Source organism: Lycorma delicatula, chromosome 4, assembly GCF_047948215.1.
Source record: "Lycorma delicatula isolate Av1 chromosome 4, ASM4794821v1, whole genome shotgun sequence".
In the NCBI taxonomy this organism is placed as follows: Eukaryota; Metazoa; Arthropoda; class Insecta; order Hemiptera; family Fulgoridae; genus Lycorma; species Lycorma delicatula.
In genome coordinates this window covers 177281719-177306267 of record NC_134458.1, presented here as the reverse complement: position 1 = coordinate 177306267, position 24549 = coordinate 177281719, and the positions used below count along the sequence as shown (strand labels likewise).

Sequence of the window (24549 nt, the reverse complement as noted above, 5' to 3'; positions counted from 1 at the left end):
TTTATTTTGAAATATATCAAATGCAGGTAAAATAAAGTGTTTCATAAAATTTTCTAGCTGCTCAAAAATGATAGCTGCTAATTTTCTTAGACAGAGGTAATAGAAATGAAATTTCTAACAGTAATTTGTCTGGCTGCCCATTTGGTAGAACAATGTTGGTTGAAACAGTGACTGAGCAGTGGTTATATGCTGTTTCATAGGAGAAACTGCTGTGACAATTTCAGCTTGTTTGGCCTGTATGAATAACACTATAATTGTATTTAAATAACAAAGTGGAATGAATATTTTATGAGGGTAGGAATGTATTATACAAAGGTAATTGATGCTGATGTGAATAGTCTAGTTTGTTAGACGTCATTCTACAACATATAATTAAGTAGTAGACTTGTTGGATGAATGATGTTAATTTGTAATGCTTCAATAAATGGTGTGCTACACATTGTGACATGAAACAGAGGATATTGGAGCAGAAGCTCATTATTCACTGCTTTGCATTTCGTGCTTGTATATTATATTACAGGAATTGATAAAACTACTTGCAGAGCAGAGAGTAGTGTAATATATTGTTCTGATTCGCATCTGCACTTTTGTCAGAGCAGTGACAAAATAGCAGCCCTGTTCTTTTTGTGCCGTCACTAGTTCCCATTGGCAAGATATCAAGATAGGGTTGCCCCTCTACTCCTAATGTAACTTGTTCTTATGTAACTCAGCATATCTATTCTTTAAGTAGTAGTGCTTAGATACTTCACCCTTCATGCTTTATGTCTAACATTTGTCTCAAAGACTACTTTTATTTTATTATATAGCATGGTGTCTTTTTCAGTTTTTTATTAAATGCTTAATCTTATTTTGGCTTTAATAAACTTACCTTTTATTGTTTTCTCCCCAGACACTGTTAAAAAAAAAATTAGAAAAATACTGGAAAAAAACATCAGTTTATACCAAAAATAATTCCTAGACAGTCAGTCAGTCAGTGGTGTCTGGTGATATATAGAGTTGTAAACAGTGTAAGATTTTGCATTGGCTAAACCTTCTTCAGTCAGTTATGATTAACAGTTCCATTTTATACTTTATTATAATTTTCATTTAATTAAATTTCCATGTGCTTAATTGGTTAATTCAGTGTAAATCGGTCAGGTCTATGTTTATAGAAGTAGCAATATATCTTTATGTATTACGTTATTTTTTCCCTACATTTTATTACTTTATTTGCTTTTTACACCTGGTGTCTTAAACATATTACTAGCCATTATAGTTTTCTTTCATATAAGAATTTGTCATACTGTTCTTTTATCATTGATTCATCTTAAAGTATATTTTTGAACAACCTCAAACGTACAATTTCCATTATTCTTCTAAACACCACATTTTGAAAACATTTATATCTTGTGTATCTGGCGTTTTTATTTCTGATCTTTCAAAGTAAAGCCCTGTATTGTAAAATATGCACTACATTACTATAATTTTTTAATTTATCTTCTATATTACTTCTCCTACCCATGCTAGCAAATTTCTTTTATACATAAATGCTCCTTCCTTGTGCTAACTCCTGTTTAATAACTTCCTTTCATTTTTCTTAATTTTACTGGCTAAAAAAATATGGACAGAATATTGTATAAAATTTATAATAAATAACTTATTTAATTATTGCACGATAAAAGTATTTAATATAAAATAATTTTTATTAACGTAAAAGTTGTACATAAAAATTATTTTTGCCTATTGTATGAATTGTTATGATGAGTATCTTATTAGAAAAATAAATTTGAAGGAACTGGGGATTGAAAAAGTATCAGTTACTTAAGATAATAGTACAGGATCTGTCAAGTCTGTAGCACAGGATTTATAAGAAAAAACAGAGACATTTGGAAACACAATGCTTCTTTATTTTACATATTTAGATTGAAAGAATAGTCAATTTGATATATTTGCTCATCGTGATTTGCTATTTGTTTGCAGTAAATATTTTTCTATCATGATGTACTCATGACAATGGACTAACAGGCAATGCTCAAAATTTTATATACCTCTTTTTAGGACATAGATCTGATGAGTTTATTTTAGGTGGATTCACGTTTTTTTTAAAAAATGATTGTCTAGGATTCTGATTAGCTCATCCATGCATATAAACATTTTTTCAGAAGTTCTTTCACTTTGTGGTCCTCCATTACTTCTATAATCGTTGCTAAACTGATCCCACAAAAAAAATTTTTACAAATGGTTACACAGATCCATCTCATTTACTGATAAATGTAGCTTGAAATAATTTCCAAATCTGGGCAGTTGATCTTTGAATCTCAATCTTTCACTGCTACACATTTATTCATTTGAATTTAATTGTAATTATTATTAAAAATTGTTTTTCTGATTAATTCTAGAGAAATTTCAGTTCAGTTAATTTCCAGACGTTCTTTAATAGTTTATCTCTGTTATTGTTTTTATTTTAGGTGATGAGTTTTCTACATTAGAAGGTGTTGAATTTTTGTGGAACATTGGTAGTCGAAATGATAATTTGTATGTTTTACATGGTGGAAACAGCTTTGTGCGATTTGTTGCATTCAGAGATTCACCTTATGAAACACCACCTACTGTTTCTAGGTTTGATGCTATAGGTCTTCGTGGTCATATTGTTCTATTAGAAGGAGTCAAGAGCGGTTCAGCAAAGGTCAGTTGCTTATTAATTTTTATATGATTTATTCTAACATCAAAATTACAATATCATTTATTATATCACTAAAGTTTTCTGAGTTTTACTCAGAAAATAATTGTGTATGGCTACTTTCATTTTAGATAAGAACATTCTTTTAGTGATTTTATGGGTAAAAAAAAACTTTACTAGTGTTTTCATGTTATTGTAGATTTTATAAAGGTAAAATTTAATTTTTTAGTATTTTGATCTTGTAAAAATATTAACTGATTCTGATGATGTACTGTCCTTTATGAACTTAAACTTTTTTCATAGTTATCAATTCAATTAATTAATTATCAATTATTAGGTGATTATGTATTTATCAAAGTATTTATGCCACTGTAATTTGATTGCTTTTATCTTAAACAGTTTGTTTTACATTTTAGGATAGCTGAATTGTTAATTTATTTTGAAATGTGAATTACTCTTAATGAAAAATATACATGTGCTCATAATAAAATTATGTTAAATCTGCAGAATGTTTTTCAACCATTGATAGCTCTCACAAAAGGATAATTAGTACATGAACACAACTTGCAAAAGAATTATATTGGTTAAGAGTCCAGATTTGTTGGGTTGGTGGTAATTTGATATTGCTAAGTTTTAATAATTGACCTTATTGGTAACATTTATAAGGTACAGCCACAAATAAACTGACTTTAAAACAAAGAAAAACCACTTGAGTATTATGTCATCCACTTTGTTGAATATTTCAGTTTGATTCTTTAGTGGATCTCATCACTCTACCTGCATGACTATTATAATGCTGTCGTTTTTAATTTACATTTTTTGGTGGCTTGAGGCATTATTTAGAATTCATACAAAAGGAAAAGGTTAGAAAGTTGAAATGTACTAATGAAAAACAATATATATTAAATTTTACATATTGTTATGTGGATGGCTTGAGCGATTTATTGTATATTATGTTATGAATTGTTTCATTTTAGGTTAAATAATCAAGGACTATGTTAATGGATTATATCAGTCATCATCAGATGCATCAATAAAGTGTATGTTGTCAGGGAAAATCATTTGACTATGAAATCCCAGAATTGGGACTTCATGACTGAAAAACATCATTCTGTGGCAACAAAACTTATGTTATTGCTATTAAGTGGGGAAAATTAAGTAAATGTGTTATTATCTGTATTGAGCTTGTTGATTGGCCAAATGATGAAGAGCTTTTCAAAAATGTCATAGCAGGTAATGTGAGATTGTATACTGTTATGAATTAGAAACAAGTATAATCATCATCATCATTGGGTGGCAAAGTTATTTCATCAAAGTTTGTTGATTTTCTTTTTTGAGTGAAAGGGTATTGTTTATTAGATCATTCAACAAATTCTCGCATTTCACAAAGAATTTTACCGTACATTAATGAATGAGAGAAAAATAATTGTAGGCATGTCTCAGCAATTCAATGACTATGTCAAAGTGTACCTACTTGCTCTTTGTTTTTGTCAATGATTTTTTGGTAAACATTTTGTGATTTTTATCGGCCTCTTTTTCTTTTATTCTTTCAGTTTGACAATGGACATTTCTTATTTAAAATAAAATGTTCTAGCTGTGTAAAAAACTGAACATGGTGAATTAACAATACTTTAGGAGAGTACTTTGAAGGAAAAAACCAGATTAATGTTTGAGTTACTTAATAAATCTTTTTGAAATTATCTTTGGTTTTTCTTTATGTACAGTTATTATAATTAAGGAAAAATAATAAAAGTGTCTAATTTTATCGTGTTTGGGGTTTTTGTGCAGGTATCAGTACAATTGCCTCATGCGGAATACAGAAATGTCCCACCTGTAGAGCTACAATTGATTGTGGTGGCTAATCTTATTATTGATCCACCAGATGCTTATGTTCTAAAAGGAGATATGATAAAGTATAAATTGTTTCAGGTATTGTGCTATTCTATTTTTATTTGTGTATGATTATTGATATTTAAATTATTTTACCAGTTACACTCTTTTTTTCTGTTTAGCCTTTGGAACCATCATAAGGTATTACTTCAGAGAATGAATGAGGATGATATGTATGAATGTGAAAAGTGTAGTCTTGTACTGTCTCAGGTTGACCATTCTTGAGATGTGTGGTTAATTGAAACCCAACCACCAAAGAACAACGTATCCACGATCTAGTATTCAAATCCGTATAAAAGTAACTGCCTTTACTAGGATCTAGGATTTGAACCTTAGAACTCTTGACTTTGAACTCAGCTGATTTACAATGTCTAGTTAACCACTAGACCAGCGTGGTGGGCTTATCAGTTACACGGCTAAAATACTTAATATTTCATTTTTAGCTAGTTATGACCTGTCACTTGAGCAGTTTGTTACTGTACTTGTACAATAAAGTTGCAGCTGCTAACCATTACAGTTATTCTGAACTACAACTAAATTGTATATTGATAATTATCAACTGGATTTACTGATTTGTTTGATGCTATTCTTTTGAATACTATATTTTAATGTGATTTGTATATAAATTACAACAATGCCTGGATATTCATGTTTACTCATTGAACTGTGTAGAGTTTTTATTTAATTTCAAATTGTCTATATTCTTATGGTTAGCTAAATGGAAGTGTAGGAAGTTCAATTAGGTATTGTAGATGCAGTCATGTCACATTGCAAATTGTGATTAACTGGAAAGTAAACTGTTACATGGGAAATATAAAATAATTTTAAAACACTACTCACTTAATAAAAATGTTACATTTTCTGTAGATCATCTACTACTAGGAAATGGTCTATCTTTAAATAAACAAAAAACTAAGTCTGTTAGAATAATTTACTGTTCTAAACTCTATATTCATTGCGTTTTTACAACAGACATTTTTCATTAGTATCTATCTGGAAACAAGTAATTTCTTATGAAGTATAAGATGTATTCATAATTTAATCCTATCATCACCGAAATTCATTATGCAATTGCTGAGTTGAACCATCATAACACACAAGTGAGTTTCTACTAGATCCTTAGCTATGTGGGAATCTCAGGTAATGTACATGTGAATTCACATAAAGACAGTTGGTTTCTGCTGCTGAAGACAGTCTTTAGCAGCAGAAACCAACTGTCTTTCACCACTCGTGTTGCTACTACTGATTTTAATCATTTTGTTAAACACACAGTGTTACGGTGTTACTGGACTGCCACAGTAAATAATAAATTTTGATACATTAAAGATACTGTGCTGCCGTGGAGCTCTTCAGTCTGGAATAACCATGAAGAGGAGATTATTATTTGCCATTTACGAATAGGGGATACTAATCTTACACTTGGACATCTAATGAATCAGACCGATGCAACTGCCAATTAATGATACACCACATCCTTGTGGACTGCGTGTGTTATGCGGCATTGTGTCGGAAATTTAAATTAGGAGCTAACAGCCGAGATATTGTAGGAAATAATATGAGGGTGATATCAAATATCACCCTCATTGAATAATATATTCAATTATTTAATATTTATTGTAATATGTTTTTTTAGTATTTTATATTGTGATTTGCATTTAATTATTTTTCCTGTGTTATTGCCCAGTTTGTTTATTAATTTTTTTTTTCTGTTATTTATTTTACATATATGTAGCGCATGTTGTAGAATTAGTTTATGCTATTGTAGAATCATTAATGAACCTTCATTGTGCACAAAAAAAAATAAATAATTTTCCAGAATGAAAACAAATTGTGGAATTGTTATTAATTGCTAGTTTTGAAGTAAGATTTTTTTTTAGTTAGAGGAATAAATATTGTCTTATTATTTCAGTTATTACACCAATGTAATACTATTTACATATTCTTTAAAGACAGATAAATAGAAATATAACATTTAGTAAACTATTTTTTAAAGGTTGGTGAAATAGCTAAGAATATTATAGGAATGATAATTCTTAATGTAATGGCTAAATCAAATCTTGTCCCTTAACATTATCAACTCAAATGATGCTAGTTATGCTTATGTATGTTCTATTTAAGGTAGAATATTATTCTTTAAATTTATCACTGTACCAGAGGTCTGATAAAATGTCCAGTTTGTTTCTGCAGTTGTGTTCTGCTTTTAAAAATTATTATGTGCATTACACTTTAATTTCATTCACATTTTAAAAAAATATTTTGTTAATGAGTAACTATATACATTCTCCAGTGTTGCCAAAGTTGTGTAACTATTTTTGTATCTGTACATTGTTATATTATCAGAACAAAAGTAGTTTGTGTTTGAAGAGTTATTTCATTAACCACATTGTAGAAAAAATTTAGTTCTGTATCATATTAAACTTTGTTCTTTTCTTTATTATTTTTGAGGGTTTCAATTTTTTGTAGAATTTGTGTGAGAATTATTTTTTTTTTTTTTTGTCTTCAGTCATTTGACTGGTTTGATGCAGCTCTCCAAGACTCCCTATCTAGTGCTAGTCGTTTCATATCAGTATACCCTCTACATCCTACATCCCTAACAATTTGTTTTACATACTCCAAACGTGGCCTGCCTACACAATTTTTCCCTTCTACCTGTCCTTCCAATATTAAAGCGACTATTCCAGGATGCCTTAGTATGTGGCCTATAAGTCTGTCTCTTCTTTTAACTATATTTTTTCAAATGCTTCTTTCTTCATCTATTTGCCGCAATACCTCTTCATTTGTCACTTTATCCACCCATCTGATTTTTAACATTCTCCTATAGCACCACATTTCAAAAGCTTCTAATCTTTTCTTCTCAGATACTCCGATTGTCCAAGTTTCACTTCCATATAAAGCGACACTCCAAACATGAGAATTATTTATTAAAAGTATATCCCATCTTTCATGTGTTTCCCTGTTGATGGAATTTGAATATTCCATAACTCATTTATAGATAAAATTTATGTAAAAACTAGTATTTAACTATATTTAGAACAGATTTTTATCTGTCAATTAAGTATTAGAAAAAAAAAATTTTAGATAGTTGATAAAAAAATTAAATGCTGCTTTGGCTTCAGTAAAGTAGGATACTTTTTGTTACTGAATTATGTATTTTAATCATACTCTTACAGTATGGTAATGTAAAAAAGGTTGTAAAGAAAATAATTTTTTTTAAATAATAAATCTTGGCTAACTATTGGAGAAATGCTTCTTCTAGCACAGACCTTGAATATGCATTGCATTCACTTATTGCACAGCACTGGGAAAGTGAATCCTTAACAGTCAGCTGAGATTCTCAGAAAAAATTATTTTTTTCTTCGCAATCATTTTTCTAATAGTAAGACTTCAAATTATGTTGGTACTGTAAGAAGGTTTGAAATGCATACTTAGAACCAAAAATAGCACTTTTTTATATTGACCAGATTAAAACCAGTCATTGAAAAAATGTAATAAACTACTTTACATGTACTTTACATGTTAAAGCTGTGTTTCTTAGCTATATTTAACACTTGTTTTTTTTTTACATGACCTTAACAAATATTGAAATATTGAATATTGAAATTGCACTACCAGGAAACAGGTGAATGTTGGGGTATTTTTTATCATTGCGGTACCTAAAATTTAAGCTAAATTTTTCACTAGTCGTAACTTACAAACGAAGCATTTTAAACATAATTTTTATGAACTTTTTCCATTATTTTCACAAGTAGAATAGTTTATTTAAGTCCCTGGAGAACTTTGTGATATGCTCTGTATATTATTTTCACATGTTATACAAAATAATGGCAAAGAAAAATTTATCTATTTGTAGTAATATTGTATAGTAGTACTCATCATTATTTATTATGTATTTAATTATTGTATCTCCATTTTATACAATATTTTTAATCTTGCTATAATTAAAGAGATGTACTTGATTCCTGGTAATTAGATAGAATAAGGATTAATAATGAATGAGTCATCAGAATTGTTTTAATTATTGATTTTTGTCTTAGTTTATTTATGATGTTGGTTAGTTAGGTTCATCCATTAAAGTGATGGTTTTCTAAGTTAGGTAAATTCATTTTTGGAAGTCGAGAGTTACAGCGTTCAAGTCCTAGTAAAGCCAGATATTTTTATATGGATTTGAATACTAGATTGTGGATACCGGTGTTCTTTGGTGGTTGGGTTTCAATTAACCACACATCTCAGGAATGGTCGAACTGAGAATGTACAAGACTACACTTCATTTACACTCATACATATCATCCTCATTCATCCTCTGAAGAATTATCTAAACGGTAGTTACCGGAGGCTAAACAGGAAAAAAGAAAAGGGAAAAAGGTAAATTCATTCTAGTTTTAATAACTTATCTGTAAGTTTTGTATTATTTCAATTGCTGCTTATTGAATTTAGTGACTTTTAATTTGTACAAAAACTATATTAGTTACGGCTTCAGACCTGTTATGGTTGGTAACAGGTTTTTATAAATTTCGGTCAGTGTGTCACAAGTTGATCAGTTCTGCATTCTGCTCCTGTAATGAATTTCAAGGAAGTGAGGAGAGTGTTAGAATCATTTTTGAAGAACTAGGGTTCAGTTAGATAAGACTCAAAACAATTTATCTGTTTTGGTGGAAAGGTTGGATGTATGAGATAAAATAATTAATCTGCAAACCTTAGAAAAATGCAGGGATGCAATCTGATCTATTATATTTACAGATACATTTTACATGCTGTCATCACTTTACTTAGAAAAAACTTGGTCAGATTCTTCAAAAGAAGGTTTAAAAATTCAGATAGCAAAAAATAAGAAAGCCTTTTTAATTAACAATATTGGTAGAGAGAAGGGATTATCATGATCAAATAGACAGTAGCAATTATTTGAAGTAGTTAACTCAAAAACTGCTTCCCAAATTTGAAACCAGCTCTGTAATTATTATTGATAATGCGTCATATCATTGATATTCAATCTGTAAAAGGTCCCAATTCAAATAGCATGAAGAAAAAAGTATTAGATTGGTTATGCAGAAATGAAATTAATTCTACTAAAAATTACTGAAGCCTCAACTGAATTCTTTAATAAAATGTAATTAACCAAAGTGTGTATATTATTTAGTGGATGATGTTATTAGAAAGGAAGTCATGACATGTTTTTGCAGCCACCAACCAACCTGATTTAAAGTAGTTAAACTAATTTGGGCTGATGTAAAGAACTACATCACAAAATAAAACGTATTTTTTCTGGGTTTATAAAAAAAATGTGTTAAGAATTGAGTTTGATGGGCACTGAACATTGAATTTCTAAATGCAAACGTATGAAGAAACTTGATTAGGAATATCTGAGTCAGGGCCTGATGATAAAGTTACTACTTTGATTTCAGTATTACTAATTTAAATGAAACAGACATTACATCAGAGGATTTGCTGAGCACAGTAAAAGAGCTTCAGTTAATTTTTGGGCACGCCTGGTAAGTTTTAATTGTATTACCGTTGTATTTCATTAAAATTCAGAAACTTAATTTTCTTGTAAGAGTTATTGTAAAGAATTTATTTTTTTAGGAATTTTTAGTTTAGGTTGAAATAGATAGATTAGCCCATATTTAGTCATTTATGATTATGTTTAGGTAACGTTATTACCTTTATTATAAAAATTGTGGCCTATAATGGTAATAAAATGGGACATGAGGGTAAATCAAATATAAACAGGATTTTTGTTCTTGAGAGTCTATGGTTGGTAGGTGTTGGGTAATCATATAATTACTGTGTTGGTAATCATATAATTACTGTAGCTAGTAGTTGTCGTTTACAACTTTCATGACATCATTACTTTCAGTAACATGCTTAAAAACAATACAATATAAGATATTCTAAATTTGAGAGAACAATTTAAATTATTTATATAATAGAATAAGTTTAGATCAAAAAAATATTTGAAAGAGATTTTATGACAAATATTTACTTTAAGAAATATAGTATGAACTTTAAATCCGGAATTATATCCGGCCCGGAGGACCAAAAACAACTAGCTATGTTGGGTAAAGTTAACAAAAAACACACAGCTAGTATTTGCCAAAAGAAATTGGACTTTATTGAAAGTGTAACAAATGAACTTATGTTATAATCATAATCTTAAAACATAACAGGAAATTATGAAATTAACATAACTTAATAATACTTAACATATCAGCTGAATCAACAAATGAATAATGCTGTTAAATACAAAAATACATGAATAAACCTTTTTAAATACACAATGTAACAGAGCCGGAAAATAAGAGAACATAAAACACCTTAATTTTAAATTAGATGCTTAAGACATAACATCAATAGAAAGTGGAACTGGAAAACAGTTGCACTACTAACATATACTGTACTATGAAGATTAGCAATGAACAGATTTCATTAGGTTAGGAAACATTAATTACAATAATTTCAGTATAGAAGGCGTTAAATCACAATATAATCACATTAAAATAAATAATAATATAAATAGAATTTATTCTAATAGTAAGCTTTCTTGAAAATATTAAGTTACAAAGAAGTACAAAAACATAACTTCATATCAGGAGTAATTTTCTTTAGATTAATTTAAGAGAATATGAATTCAGTGTATGAATAGATAAGAATTAATCTCGGCGATTAACAAGTTAAATTAGATTAAATGATAGAGTTGATTGCAATAAACATTTCAAGTAAAAGTAATTTGCTCTGAGTAACTGACGTTTGAACACGAACTTTTGATGAACAACACGAAATATAATAATAGTTATCAATAATAATATATGAAATATATCGCACATAAGTTTTATAATCCTGAAGTGGTGTTTAAATTAAAAGTAGATTTGATAAGAACGATAGTTTGCATTTAATAACCCATAAAATGGGCTACACATGAACAAGGATAACATAAACGTTTAATATGAATAATAATGAATAATTTGCACTTGCCTGTATCACACACAAATATTAGCAAGAGATGAACTTGTAAAAGCAAGTACATATGAATACATATGTAATCCTGGGCGTAGTCCGCACTAGTGTATCAGGAATACAGAGGTGTGATGTGGTTTAGTGGTAGAATGATGCGTACAATCTCAGATGTGTAGTGACGAGTTTTGAGATTCTGCTTGAATGAGAATATTACCACAAAGTTTGCAGGAGAGTATGGCCATAGGCGACTGCACTGGTGAGATGTTGGATCTACTCTGCCGAAAAGATGGCGAAAGAAAAAAGGGGGAAACCAGATCCAGGTAGTGGACAGAGAGTGTGTGTAAAAGACAAGAGATGTGTGCAAGTATTAGTAAGGGAACGAAAGAATAACGGGTGTATGAAAAGGGTAGTCAAAAATAATTCGATAGAAGAATGGACGCGGTCACTAAGGATGACGGAGGGAGTGTCGAACACGAGAACAAATAATAAAACAGGTATAAAAGACAAGCCCAGAAATACGAAACAAAGTGAAATTTAACATTCCTGTAACAAAACAACGGGACCCACGCTAGCTTGGAATTCATTGAAAATAACGGAAACTTTACGCCAAACGGCGTAAACAGTAGGACTGGGCCTGCGCTTCTAGTATGCTTGGGTGGGGTCATTAGGAGTGGGAAGAGCTGGCCATTCCACACTCCCAACCAATTTGTCAGTAACACTCATGATGTTGGAGCAACAGGTGCACCCTCCACTGTGCAATGCATAATTGTAAAATTTCTTGCTCATGAAGGAGTTGCGACGGAAATTTTCCAGAGATTGACTGCACAGTTTGGAGACCAAACATTGTCAAGGACTTGTGTATTTGCCTGGCATAAAGAGTTCAAGGAAGGACGAGAACAAGTGGAAAATCAGGAACACGATCGCCATTCTTGGACCAGCATTACAGATGAAACATTCACGCTTCTCGAGACATTCTTGAAGACAATCGATGGGTGAGAGTATCTGAAATTGCAGAACAGGTTGGAATAAGTTATGAGAGCTGTCAAGCGATCATCACAAACGACCTGCAGTTCCGTAAAGTGTGTGCCAGATGGTTCCCTCGCCTTTTGACTACAGATCAGAAGTTGAGACGTTTTGAGCTCTGTCAGAGGCTTACAGCAACATTTGCGAAAGAAGGTGATGCATTTTTGAATCTCATCATCACCTGCGACAAAACACAGGTCCACCACTACACTTCCCAGTCGAAACAATCCATTATGGAGTGAGGAAATGGAAGGCAGTCCCAGTGAAAGCCAAGACTCAACTGTCAGCCGGCAAGGTTCTTTCAACCATTTTTTTTGACCGGTGAGGCATTTTACTCGTTGATTTTTTGCATGAGCGACGCACAATCAATGGTGCTTGCTACTGCAAGCTGTTGAACAAGGTGAGGGCTGCATATTGCAACAAAAGATGAGACCAATTGATTTGAAAGGCCATCTTCTTCCACGACAACACAAAGTCCCATACTGCAGCTCTAACGGTCTCAAAACTAGAAGAAATGCACTGAACTCAACTTCATCATCCTTCCTACAGCCCAGACCTATCATCCTGTGATTTTCATTTGTTTGGGATGCTTAAAGAAGCTCTAGGAGGGCAACAATTTGAAGATGACGAGGGCATGGAGGGATTTGTGGGCAAAGCAACCAGTTTCATTCTACGATGCTGTGATAAAAAACCTTCCTTCTCACTAGGAAAAATGTATTTCTAAAGCAGAAAACTGTGTAGAAAAAAAAATTATATTTGAATTTTATTTTTCAATAAATAAATTTTTTTTAAAATAAAATCCTGTGTGTATGTGATTTGCCCTTGTATAACTAAGTATGATGAAGTATAAATTTTATGAACTATAATGAAATTGTTAAGTAAAAAATTAAGAAATTACTTAATTACGAGGTATGTATTTTAAGTAAGGGTTAGTTTGATATAAAAATTGAAATAAGCAAAATAGAAAAACTGTTATAAAAAAATAAACTATTAATTTATATTTAATAGATCAACACTGAGAAAACAACAATTAAAATAGGTAAATAACTTACCTTATTTCATTTCATAACAGAAGTTCTTTCACGAATTTGATTTGGAACATCAGCTGCATACAGTATTTTTATATATATATATATTACAAAACCATCAAAATGCAGTCCATGATGACATACCACTGATTCACTTATAATTTTATGTTAAAAATATTTTTAAACTAATTAAATTTTTTTTAAGTTAAATTTAACTTATACTTTAAAATCATACAAAAATTTAAAACCTTTTATTTAAATTAAAAAATTTAAATAATCCCAACAAGAGAAAAACATAAAATATAAAAATTTAACAAATATAAAAATTAAAAAAATATATATAAAAAATTGTTTAAAATTACAAAGATCAGTTAATTAAAATTAACAAAGTCAAAATTAAAATGTAAAAATGTAATTAAAACAAAGATAAAAATTAAATAATTAAAAATGAAAACTTTTAAATAAAAAAAAAAAACTTTAAGCAAAGCAAAATCATTTGCTAGCCACATTTTTAAATTTTGAAACTGTTAGAGTTGCAGTATCCCCATACTGCAGCTTTATCGGTCTCAGGACTAACAAGTAGTAGTTGGAATGGAATGGAATGTTGTTGAGGAATGTGTTTATGATGCGTATGTGTGTGCTTGTGTATGGTGTACGACTGGTATGTTACTGTTGTATGCTGAGTAAGTTTTGATGAAAGTGACTTGTGTGTGTAGCACATGTAGTTTGTTTTTGTTGTGTTGCATGTGTGATGTGCTTTTGCCATGTGAACTTGTTCATGTGTGTGGTGACTTTCTGAGTGGTGTGTGGATTTGTGTATGTGCACACGCACAGTTTTATCCTCTTCTTGATGAAATGCACACCAGCTGTACCAGGAAGGGAGAGCCAGGGGTGGAGATTTAGTCGGTAATGCACAGGAATACATACACAGCACCTAATCTTGCGGAACCTGTTAGCAAGTCCGACACTGCTTCGGCACCTGTAAATGGGGTTACTCCTCTATGAAATCTCAAAGGCTCTACAAAGGTATATCTGGGAAGAGAGTGATGAAAAATGTTCCACAGTTTGGAACAGGCTTTTTAGTCAGCCTTAAAATAATAAGCTTCATACAAGAATTCAAGTCACAACCCTAAGAATCTCAACATTCACCGTAAAAGCATGTAATAAAATCCACAGTATAATAAATGCCCTTGCACCCACTAATGATAAAAATAGCTCCCCAAAAGACTGTAAAGAAACAGAAAAGTTCTGAGATCTAGCCAACCTGACTATAAATAACAACCCCCAAAACCATGTTAAACAATTAATTAGAGACTTCAGTGCTCAACTAGGCAGAGAAAGAAGATACTGCGACTTCATTGGAAAATGACCTACCCAAAAGAAAACAAACAAAAATGGACAGAGACTTGTTGATCTCTGCAGTAACCACAATCTAATCTCGATATCCACATAGTTGAAGAGGAAAAAACTCAAAACCTGGAAACACACCGACTACATTGAAGTAGAATGGCAACTAGACCAAGTCTTCATGGACAAACACCACCACAAGGAGATCTTCAATGTAAATGTCCTCTGAGGAGTAGACACAGGGTCAGATCATTATGCAGTCAAAATTAAAATTAAATTTACTCCTCAAAGAAAGCAACAAAACAAAGCCCCTAAAACTAACAGAAAGATGGACCCTACCCAACTAATTAAGAATGATAATTACCAAAAAGCAACCGAAAAAATAACAACCACTGATAAACTCAAAGATCTAGTCAACAACCTAAGAATCTAGTCAACCAAATTGCAGAAGAATGATAAAGTCCAGTAAAAGCATCTATGGTGAAACAGTGAATGTGACTAAACAGTGGAGAAAAGACATTGAGCGTGGCTAATTCACCAATCCAAAAAATGAGAAACATTCTTCCAAAATCTAGTAAAACAAAGAAAAGAAACTACCCGAAAAGACAACATCATAAAGATACACTGAAGTCAATAGAAGAAGAATTTGTTGAAACATGGTCGAGAGACTACTACAAAACTTTAAAAAATCAGCTCCAAAAATACAAATCTCCAACTCTATTAATAAAGAATGAAAACAGTAAACTGGCCCATAATAAAAAAGACAACATGGAAATTCTAGCTAAACATTTCATTAAACTCCTAAATTGTAAAGAATCTACAGAACTCCTAAACTTCATCATCAACACCACTAGACAACATCAACCCTCCCACAATGAAAGAGATTACCAAATACTGGGTGAGATGAAGAATTACAAAGGAGCAAGAGATCAGACGTTTGTAGAGATCTGAAAACATGCAGGAAGATCAGCAAAAATTGCCTATCATCAACAGCTTGTCAACATCTGGATCCAAGAAGAACTACCAGAACACTGGACATCAGCCCTCATCCATCCACTAATCTGCTGCACAAAAAAAGGGGACAAAACGGACCCTAACATTTACAGGGGAATCTCACCCCTAGACATAACATATAACATTCTTTCAAGAATTATCCTGAACAGGATCGGTTCACAACTTGAGAAAGAACTAGGAGAATATCAGGAAGGTGTCAGACCCTGGAGGAGCTGTCCAGACCAGGCCATGACTTCCTGTCCATGAGTCTCAAGCTAATAATGGTTATAACAGGGAAAGAAACAGAGACATGGTAATAACATTTATAGATTTCAAGAAAGCTTATGACCATCCACAGAGAATCCTACTAAAAATCCTAAGACACCTCTGGACTATATACCAAATTAATAATTATGGATAAAACTGACCCCCACAAACACTTAAGTCGAAGGGAAAATTCAGAGGCGAGCTCTTGGAACCATTTGAGATCAAAACAGGACTGTGCCACGGATGGGCTCCCACTGCTATTATTCAACTGTGCTTTAGAAATAGTAATAAGAAAATGGCTCCAAAAATGTCCCCAAAAGTAAAAATAGACTAAAAAATCAAAACAAACTGTCTTGATTTCACCTACGACTTGGCACTACTCGTTTATGACATCGATAAAGCTAAATCACAGATATTAGAACTTCAAAACATTTTAGATAAAACTGGCCTCAAAATATCATTTGAAAAGACAGAATTATGCCCCAAAAACAAACGATTAAAAGAAGTAAATATAAATGTTAATAAAATTAAAATAGTAACCTAATTTAAATACCTTGGAGAATTAAAAACAAAAACTTAAAAAAAAATCTCGATCCAAATAAGAAGAAACAAACTAGCTAAAGCTCAAAAATTAACCTGGTACACTTAAAATAAAAAATGCCTATCAGTAAACACAAAAATAAGACAACATATATAAAACCAGTAACCACTTATGCAGCGGAGACACTCTTCCACCGGAATGAATAATCAAAGGCAGACAGACACCAGCAAATCAAAAGAAGAATTGGAAGAACCTGCATCAATAAAAAGCACTAGAAAGACAGACAGTTGTATATTGTGTCCAACAAAGTCATGTACAAAGAGCTATAACCCATCACTGATATGTGTAAAAGGAGAGTAGGTTTCTTTCACATATCATGAAGATGCAAGATTCACGACTTCTGAAACAGCTAGTACATTACTATCTCAGCTCAGAAACACCAAGACAGGATGGATAAGAGAAATTAGAGAGGATCTGAAGTAAATTGGCATTACACCAGAAGACACCACAGATAAAATAAAATTAAACAAGAAAATCCAGAACAAAAACACTTTTTCACATTCACAAGATAAAAACTTACAGCACAAACATTTTCAATACTAGAAAGGGGACAAAAATTGGAACATATGAAAAAGTACTGGGAGGACTGCAATGCCCAAACAGCCCCATCGAAGAGACTTTTATAATGGACTGACTAAATTGATCCTATGTGGTCATAAAAGATAACAACGATAATACCATTTTTCTACATATTGTTGCAATACATGTTTGATATCGGCTTACCGGCTTCATTTTCTGTTACTGGAGAATTCTCTTGCTTGTGATTTAAACAATTAATTGGTTAATTAATTACTCTGTTTTGCAATGTTTCACAATCTTCATACTTCTGCAATGCAAGGCGTTGTTTTAAATGGAGAAAAAGGATCACTCTGTGCAAGAACCGGACTGTAAGCAGATGTTTGAAGATTTCCCAATGAAATTGTGACAATTATTCAATGGTTTTGTTTGCTGTGTGAGATTGTGTGTTATCATGGAGAAACAAAATCCCATCGGTTAGCTTCCTGCGCCTTTTGTTTTGAATTGATTGTCTAAGTTTTGTAAACATTTCACATTTCCTGTTGGCATCTATGGCCAACAGTCAGTTTAACAGTTGGCCAACAGTATATTTTTAACAGTTCTGGGTTTAAGAAATTCAATCAGCAATATCCCTCCAGCATCCCAAAAAAACCGTAGCCATAAGCTTTTTCATTGAACCTTTTCACATAAGGTTTTTGAGCTTCAGGGATGATGAATGCTGCCATCGCATTGATTATTGCTATGTCTCAACATTTGGATAAGATATCCACACTTCATCACTAGTCACAATGTGTTTTCATAAATTATCATCTTCATTTTCATAGCGTCCCAAAAATGTTTTAGCTGCAGCAAGACGTTTTTCTTTTTGCGTTTTTGTCAACATTTTTGGTACCCATCTGGAACACAACTTTGTGTAACCAGTTTTTCAGTTAAAATGTAAATTACTAATTGCAAAACAAAATGAAATTCAATTGATAATTCAGAAACAGTAAGCCTTCTGTTTTCATGAATTTTTGCATTCGCATTTTCAGTCAATTTGTTTGTGATGACAGCTGTATGGTGACTGACTATGTTCTTCGTCGTGAACATTGATCTTTCTCCACAAAAAATACAACACCATTGGCGAACTTTACCTTCACATAATACTGGGTCCATAAACATTGACAATTTCTCTGAGAATGTCAGCAGCAGATTTGTTTTTTGCCAGTAGATAACAAATTACTAATCGCACTTCACAACTCGCAGGATTATTTATTATAGCATTCATTTCAGCCAGGCTATACACAGCAACTAACCTGAATAACGTTAACCTATTGTTGCAAACAGATAAATAAACATGCTATGCTAGCACCCTCAATTTCCACCACATCTAATAGCGGGAAATTGAAAACAGCCCTTACTTAAAAAACAGGCCTCAAAATAATAACCAATAGCAATAGCTATTATACCAATAGCAATAAAAATTTGTTTTAATTAGACTTTATATAAATTTAAATTAAAACAAAAAATAAGCAGTAAACAATTTTTACTATTATTATTATTTGCAGTAAACAAATAACTGCTTCTTGGGTAGATAGGAATGTTTTAGACCTAAACTGTTCATTATTAACAAAGTGAGTTCCACCATAGCTGGTGGCCACTGTGAACATTTTTTTTCATACATTGAAACTTTCACAGCTGATGGAAAAAGTTGGTTTAATATGGCTGTAAACAAAAAAATTTCTGTCAAGGATCTTAGACATAGTAATTCTTCAAGTGCAAGCTTTCTTTTGTGTGCTACACAATAATAAAATAATTACCACAAGATTGTGAAGATTATTATTTTTCTGAAATATGAATATATTTAAAGTTTCAGAATTAATTTTAATACTAGCTTCTTTTGTAGATCTTATTAAAATAAAATTGCTTATCAGTATTTCAGTTACATACTTGTTTTTAAAAATTTTGCTATAAGCTCTTGGTGTTAAGGTTGAATCTTCATCTTTTTCACATTTTTAATTGTAAAGTATTTATACATTACATTTATTTTGTTATTGCTTTGGTTTAGGTACAATATGGTAAACTTGAAGAAATCAAGTTGCCATCGCCGCAGTACTTCTTAGAAGTAGAAAAAAAGGAAATTGCTGTTACGGATAAGACATCATCATTAGTCCGTGGTTTAGATCTTGGTCGCACCAAAATTATACTGAGGGATAGAAATGTTGATATTACTGAAAGTGATATTCATTTTCCATCTGCTTCTTTGACAGTCACTGCTCCGGCATATCTTGCTCTTAGTCTTCTGCCTCATCGTAACTGGGCTGTACTTGTAAATCAGTTGTGTACTATCGTTGTTGAATTATTTGACCGGTGAGTGTTAATTTTTCATCATTATTTTGTTATTTGAAACTTTCTTAGTAAATTATATTGCAAATTATTTTTGCAGGTTTTATATACATCTATTGTTCAGCCTATTATTAAATTACTATTTGAAACTAATCTTACTTTACTTTGTTTTGAAAAATTATTCTCTTGGTGCATTTTCTTACACTCTACCATGTTTTATTTGTCAGTTCTTAAGAGCAGTGGGGAGTTGTATAATTATTTGTTACCCAGATTCACAATGTATTATTTGACTTGCGTACTTAAGGATGACTTAGATATAATATTTTTAAGTTGATTAAAATATGTTTTGGTTTAATAAAAATTGAGTCTTTACAGATTTAAGGAATAAATGTAAGCATATAACAGAAATTTCAAAAAAATAGAAAAGTAACTGGTGTACTAATCGATAATAGTTATTAGATGTTAGTTTCAGAATTGGCTGATCTTTGCTCACTTTCTGGTTAGGAAATTTCTCAAATAATGTGCATAAGAGCATAACTGGGGGCTTTATATTGAAAAAATAAAAACATTGTTGCTACTAGTACTATGCTTCATTTTATCAGTTAAAACTTAAGACAAAAATTTGATTAGAATAGCTGTGCATAAATCACATAGTTGATGGTAAATTGAATATGCGTGAGTGAGTGCAGTGCTTCTTGCAAGTATCCTGCATTTGATATTACAGAATTTTATCCAGGTAATTTTTTCCCTTGGTAGTTGTGACAGAAACTTAGGCATAATCTTTTATGATGTCTCAGTTTTAACTACAGTATTTGTCAAAAAAGTAAGTTAAAAATTAATAAATCATATGCAGTTACTTCTATGTAGAACTTACGAATTATCAGTTATTTATCCTGCTGGTAATAATTTACCCCTTTAACATTTAATTCTTTAAGTAACAACAGTATTTTGACCCAATTACAGTTACTGATGGTGAGAATGAATTTTTTTAGCATTTGAAAAAATGCCAACCCTGATCAGAATTTTAATTCAGAACAGCACAATTCAAAAACATAGATGCTACCGTTCCACTTTAAAGGTTGGCATTATTAGTTTAAAAAGGGAAAAGTCATGATCTCTTAGCATTTTTTTAGCAACATATCAAACAAAAATTGGTAAAAAGCATACAGAATTTTTGCATGAAATAATCAGATTTTTATTTTTTATTAACATAAAATAAATCTTCTTGAAACAGCGTTTTCCTTACGCATTATAGAATTTATAGTTACAATATTTTGATTGAAAAGTCTGCTGTAGGGGTTAAGATGATGTAAACTATTATACATAAACTGATATAAACACAGAACCTATTGTTCAACAAAGAATGTGAGTATTACTGCAGGAATAATCAGTCACAACTACAATGTAAATATTTCTCCTTTCACTCTGTAGAAATTACATTTTTTACTTATTCAAATAAGGTACAGTTAATTCTAAAAATAAACTGTTATTTACTAAAACGTTTAGTAAAAAATACTTTTTACTAAGTATCCAGCCTTTCAGGATCATGTTTTGCCAAGGAACATAGATTTCTTAGTGTAAATGTACTTTACAAAGATATATGTTTGTGGATGGTTTGAGTTTACTGACTTACCAGTTTTTTGCAGCTGGAATTGTGTGTGTGATTTATATGCACGCATTTGTGCATGTGCATACGTGAAAATTATTTAATGCATGTTTTATTAATTTTAATTTTTCTTTATTGTTGCAGTGATAATCATAAGTTGGTAATTGGTGAGAGTACAACCTTAGTTACATCTGTATCAAATGATATGTTTGAGTTGCGCGATATGAACAGAAATGGTTCATACCTTATTGGTGTGGCAAAACGTCCAGGTATAGCACCTGTTTTAAGCAAGCTAGAATCTGTTAGAGGTTCTCATGGAGAATTGATTAAGATTGAACCAGTTTTATCTGCACAAGCGGATCTGGAAATTTTTCCTAGATTGGCTATTAAACCATCTGAAATTGTTTTACCATGGTACAATCAGATTTTCTCTCCACGGTAAGAAATTACATTTTATATATATATATATATTTATATATATATATTTTTTTTTTTAAGTTAGACTTCAAGACCTATATTCCTTTGTACTAATATGTAAATATAAACCAAATTGATCTACCTAAGTACAGAAATATGCATTAAATAAGATGACATTTACCTTATTTTTTTTATATCTACAAAAACGTTTTTGTGAAAAACCACACTTCAGTTGTGATTTATTTTAAACTTTTTATATCAGATTGTAGTTTACACTCAAATACTTCAAATTTATCAAGCTAAATATAAAAACTTTCTCATTTTAAAAATTAAATCTTTTTAAAAATATTAATTATAGAAATTAAAAATTAAAAATAAAATGAAAAACTACATATATAAAGTGTGACGTCAAATTTGGTAAAAATTAAAATAAATAAATAAATAACTAGGATAAAATGCACCATGTAACTTGGCCAGCCAGTGTTACAGTGCTCAGCTGTACAGCTATGTTTTAAAAGTACAGCTAATGTTAGAGTATTGTAACATTGGCTGGCCAAGTTACATGGTGCATTTTACCCTAGTCATTTATTTTAATTTTTACCAAATTTGATGTCATATTTTATATATAAAGTTTTTCATTTCTATAATTTATATTTTTTTTAAAAGTTTCAATTTATTTTTAATTTTTAAAATGAAAAAAATTATATTTACCTTGATAAATTTGAATGTATTTGAGTGTAAAATGTAATTTAAGGTAAACAGTTGAAAACAAATTACAACTGAAGATGTGGGCTTCTACGAAAATGTTTTTGTAGATATGAAAAAATAAGGTAAGTGTCATTTTATTTAATGTATATTTCTGTACCTAGGTGGATCAATTTATGTATATTATGTATATATATATATATATATAAAAGTATAAAATTTACTTTTTACAAAACATTTTTTATTAAAAAAGTTTGATTGTTGTAAATTTCTGGATTTTAACTCCGTATTCAATTATGTGCTGTACTGAGCTTATACTTAATGTTATACATTCATGTTATACATTCATATGTAATGTATACATTCAGTAAGCTAGGTAATGTAACTGCAACCCGCCGGTTGGTCTAGTGGTGAATGCATCTTCCCAAATCAGCTGATTTGGAAGTCAAGAGTTCCAGCGTTCAAGACATAGTAAAGCCAGTTACTTTTATACAGATTTGAATACTAGATCGTGGATATCAGTATTCTTTGGTGGTTGGCTTTCAATTATCACACACCTCAGGAATAGTCGAACTGAGACTGTGCAAGACTACACTTCATTTACACTCATATATATCATCCTCATTCATCCTCTGAAGTAATACCTGAATGGTAATTCCAGAGGCTAAACAGAAAAAGAAAGAAAAGTAATGTAACTGCAATATATGGTGTGTCCTAAATTTATTTTTAAAAAATATAATAAAATACGCTATTCTAGTATAAGGTTTTTTTTTTTTAAAAATGTAATATTATCTAACTCTGCAGTGTTGCTCCAGATATAAGCTTTGTTTCTTTGTAAGCTGCACCCAGAATTTTTGAATTGCTGAATTAGAAAAAGTATACATTTTCTGGAAAAGAGTAATTTCTTAATCAGTTTTGGTCAGTGGTATAGATGTGACTTATATCACATCTATGCTGTAACGTCTGTTGACGTTACGTCTATGCTGTTGATGTTACAGCATAAGTATTTAAACTGTTGTTATTAAATAACTGCAAAATTAAAAACTTCATTAAATTCCATCAAATGATAAAAAGTTTATTTTTATATTCTGATTCATAACAATGAAACATCTGTATAGGAATCATATTTACATAATTACAACTTGATTATTATCATTTAAAAATTAAATAGAGGACATAATGCAATAGCTGTATAAAGCACTTAACGTCCTATTAATTATAATGTCATGGACTATAATATTTAATTATTTAGTCATTGCAGGTTATGAAGTCTGCCCTAAAAGGATCTGAACTTAGGATATTAAAACAAAAATATCTCATATCTGGTTCTAGATCTTGTACTTTCAGTTTGATTTTTGTGACTCAATAAACAAAAAAGGTTTTTAGGTAATCCCAAAAGGTTTTTAGAATTTTAGGTAACCTTTTGATTTTACATCACTGAACAAATTTCTGGAAGGTTTGTGTTGGAATGATATTCAGCTGTGTCATCACATTCCCAAATAAGATGCTTTGTGAACTTGAATTACATCATTAGTTAAAATTCTGAATAATTATGAACAGCAAGGACATTATTTTTATAGAGTTTCCTGTTGCATGATTTCCACAGTTTGGTTTGTAACAGCAAATTGGAGATAATTGGAAAATTTGTTGAAATAATATTTCATAGTTGTTCTTTGCTTTAAGCTTATTTGATGTAGACTACTACCTCACAATAATAATAAAAAATTGTTGATATTGTTTTTACTATTCCTCTTCATGTTGGCTTACTCTCTTTGGAATTGGAAACATTTTATATTCATTTTGAGAAGGAATGAGCCTAGTTTCAGGGTAATATCCAGATACCCAAGTTCCTCAACAATTACGTATTGTTAAAGCATGGGAATAATTGAGCTCTGGATAAAACAGTTGCATTAGTTTTGTTAAATTCATTCTGTTTCAGCTAGTATAGCAAAAGTGCTTTACAGAATTTATTAAACATAAAAACATGGAGCAGTGACTAACTGGAATGCAAGGGTAGCGGGAGATTTATGTATCTACCTATTAATTGCAGAACCTGGACAAAAGTCCCTTGCTGCTGTGTCTTTCTTTTATCGGGCAGGTCATTATTTAATCGGGGTTATATTTGTGGCTAACTGCTATCAAGGGTAAATATAATCACTCATGTGCAGTTTGATTAGCCTGTGCATATAAGTGATCTGCATGTTCTTAACTGGAGGGCACTTTT

The 24549-nt window shown here is 30.9% G+C and overlaps 1 protein-coding gene across 1 annotated transcript in view; it reads left to right on the top strand.

The window, feature by feature from the left end:
- Gp210 (nucleoporin 210) overlaps positions 1–24549 on the top strand; it is a 108991-nt gene that overhangs the window by 1890 nt on the left and 82552 nt on the right. The window contains exons 3-6 of the mRNA XM_075364745.1: positions 2448–2665; positions 4448–4588; positions 19320–19621; positions 21348–21641. Of these exons, the coding sequence (XP_075220860.1) occupies positions 2448–2665; positions 4448–4588; positions 19320–19621; positions 21348–21641 (955 nt within the window). The remainder of the gene's footprint in view (positions 1–2447; positions 2666–4447; positions 4589–19319; positions 19622–21347; positions 21642–24549) is intronic.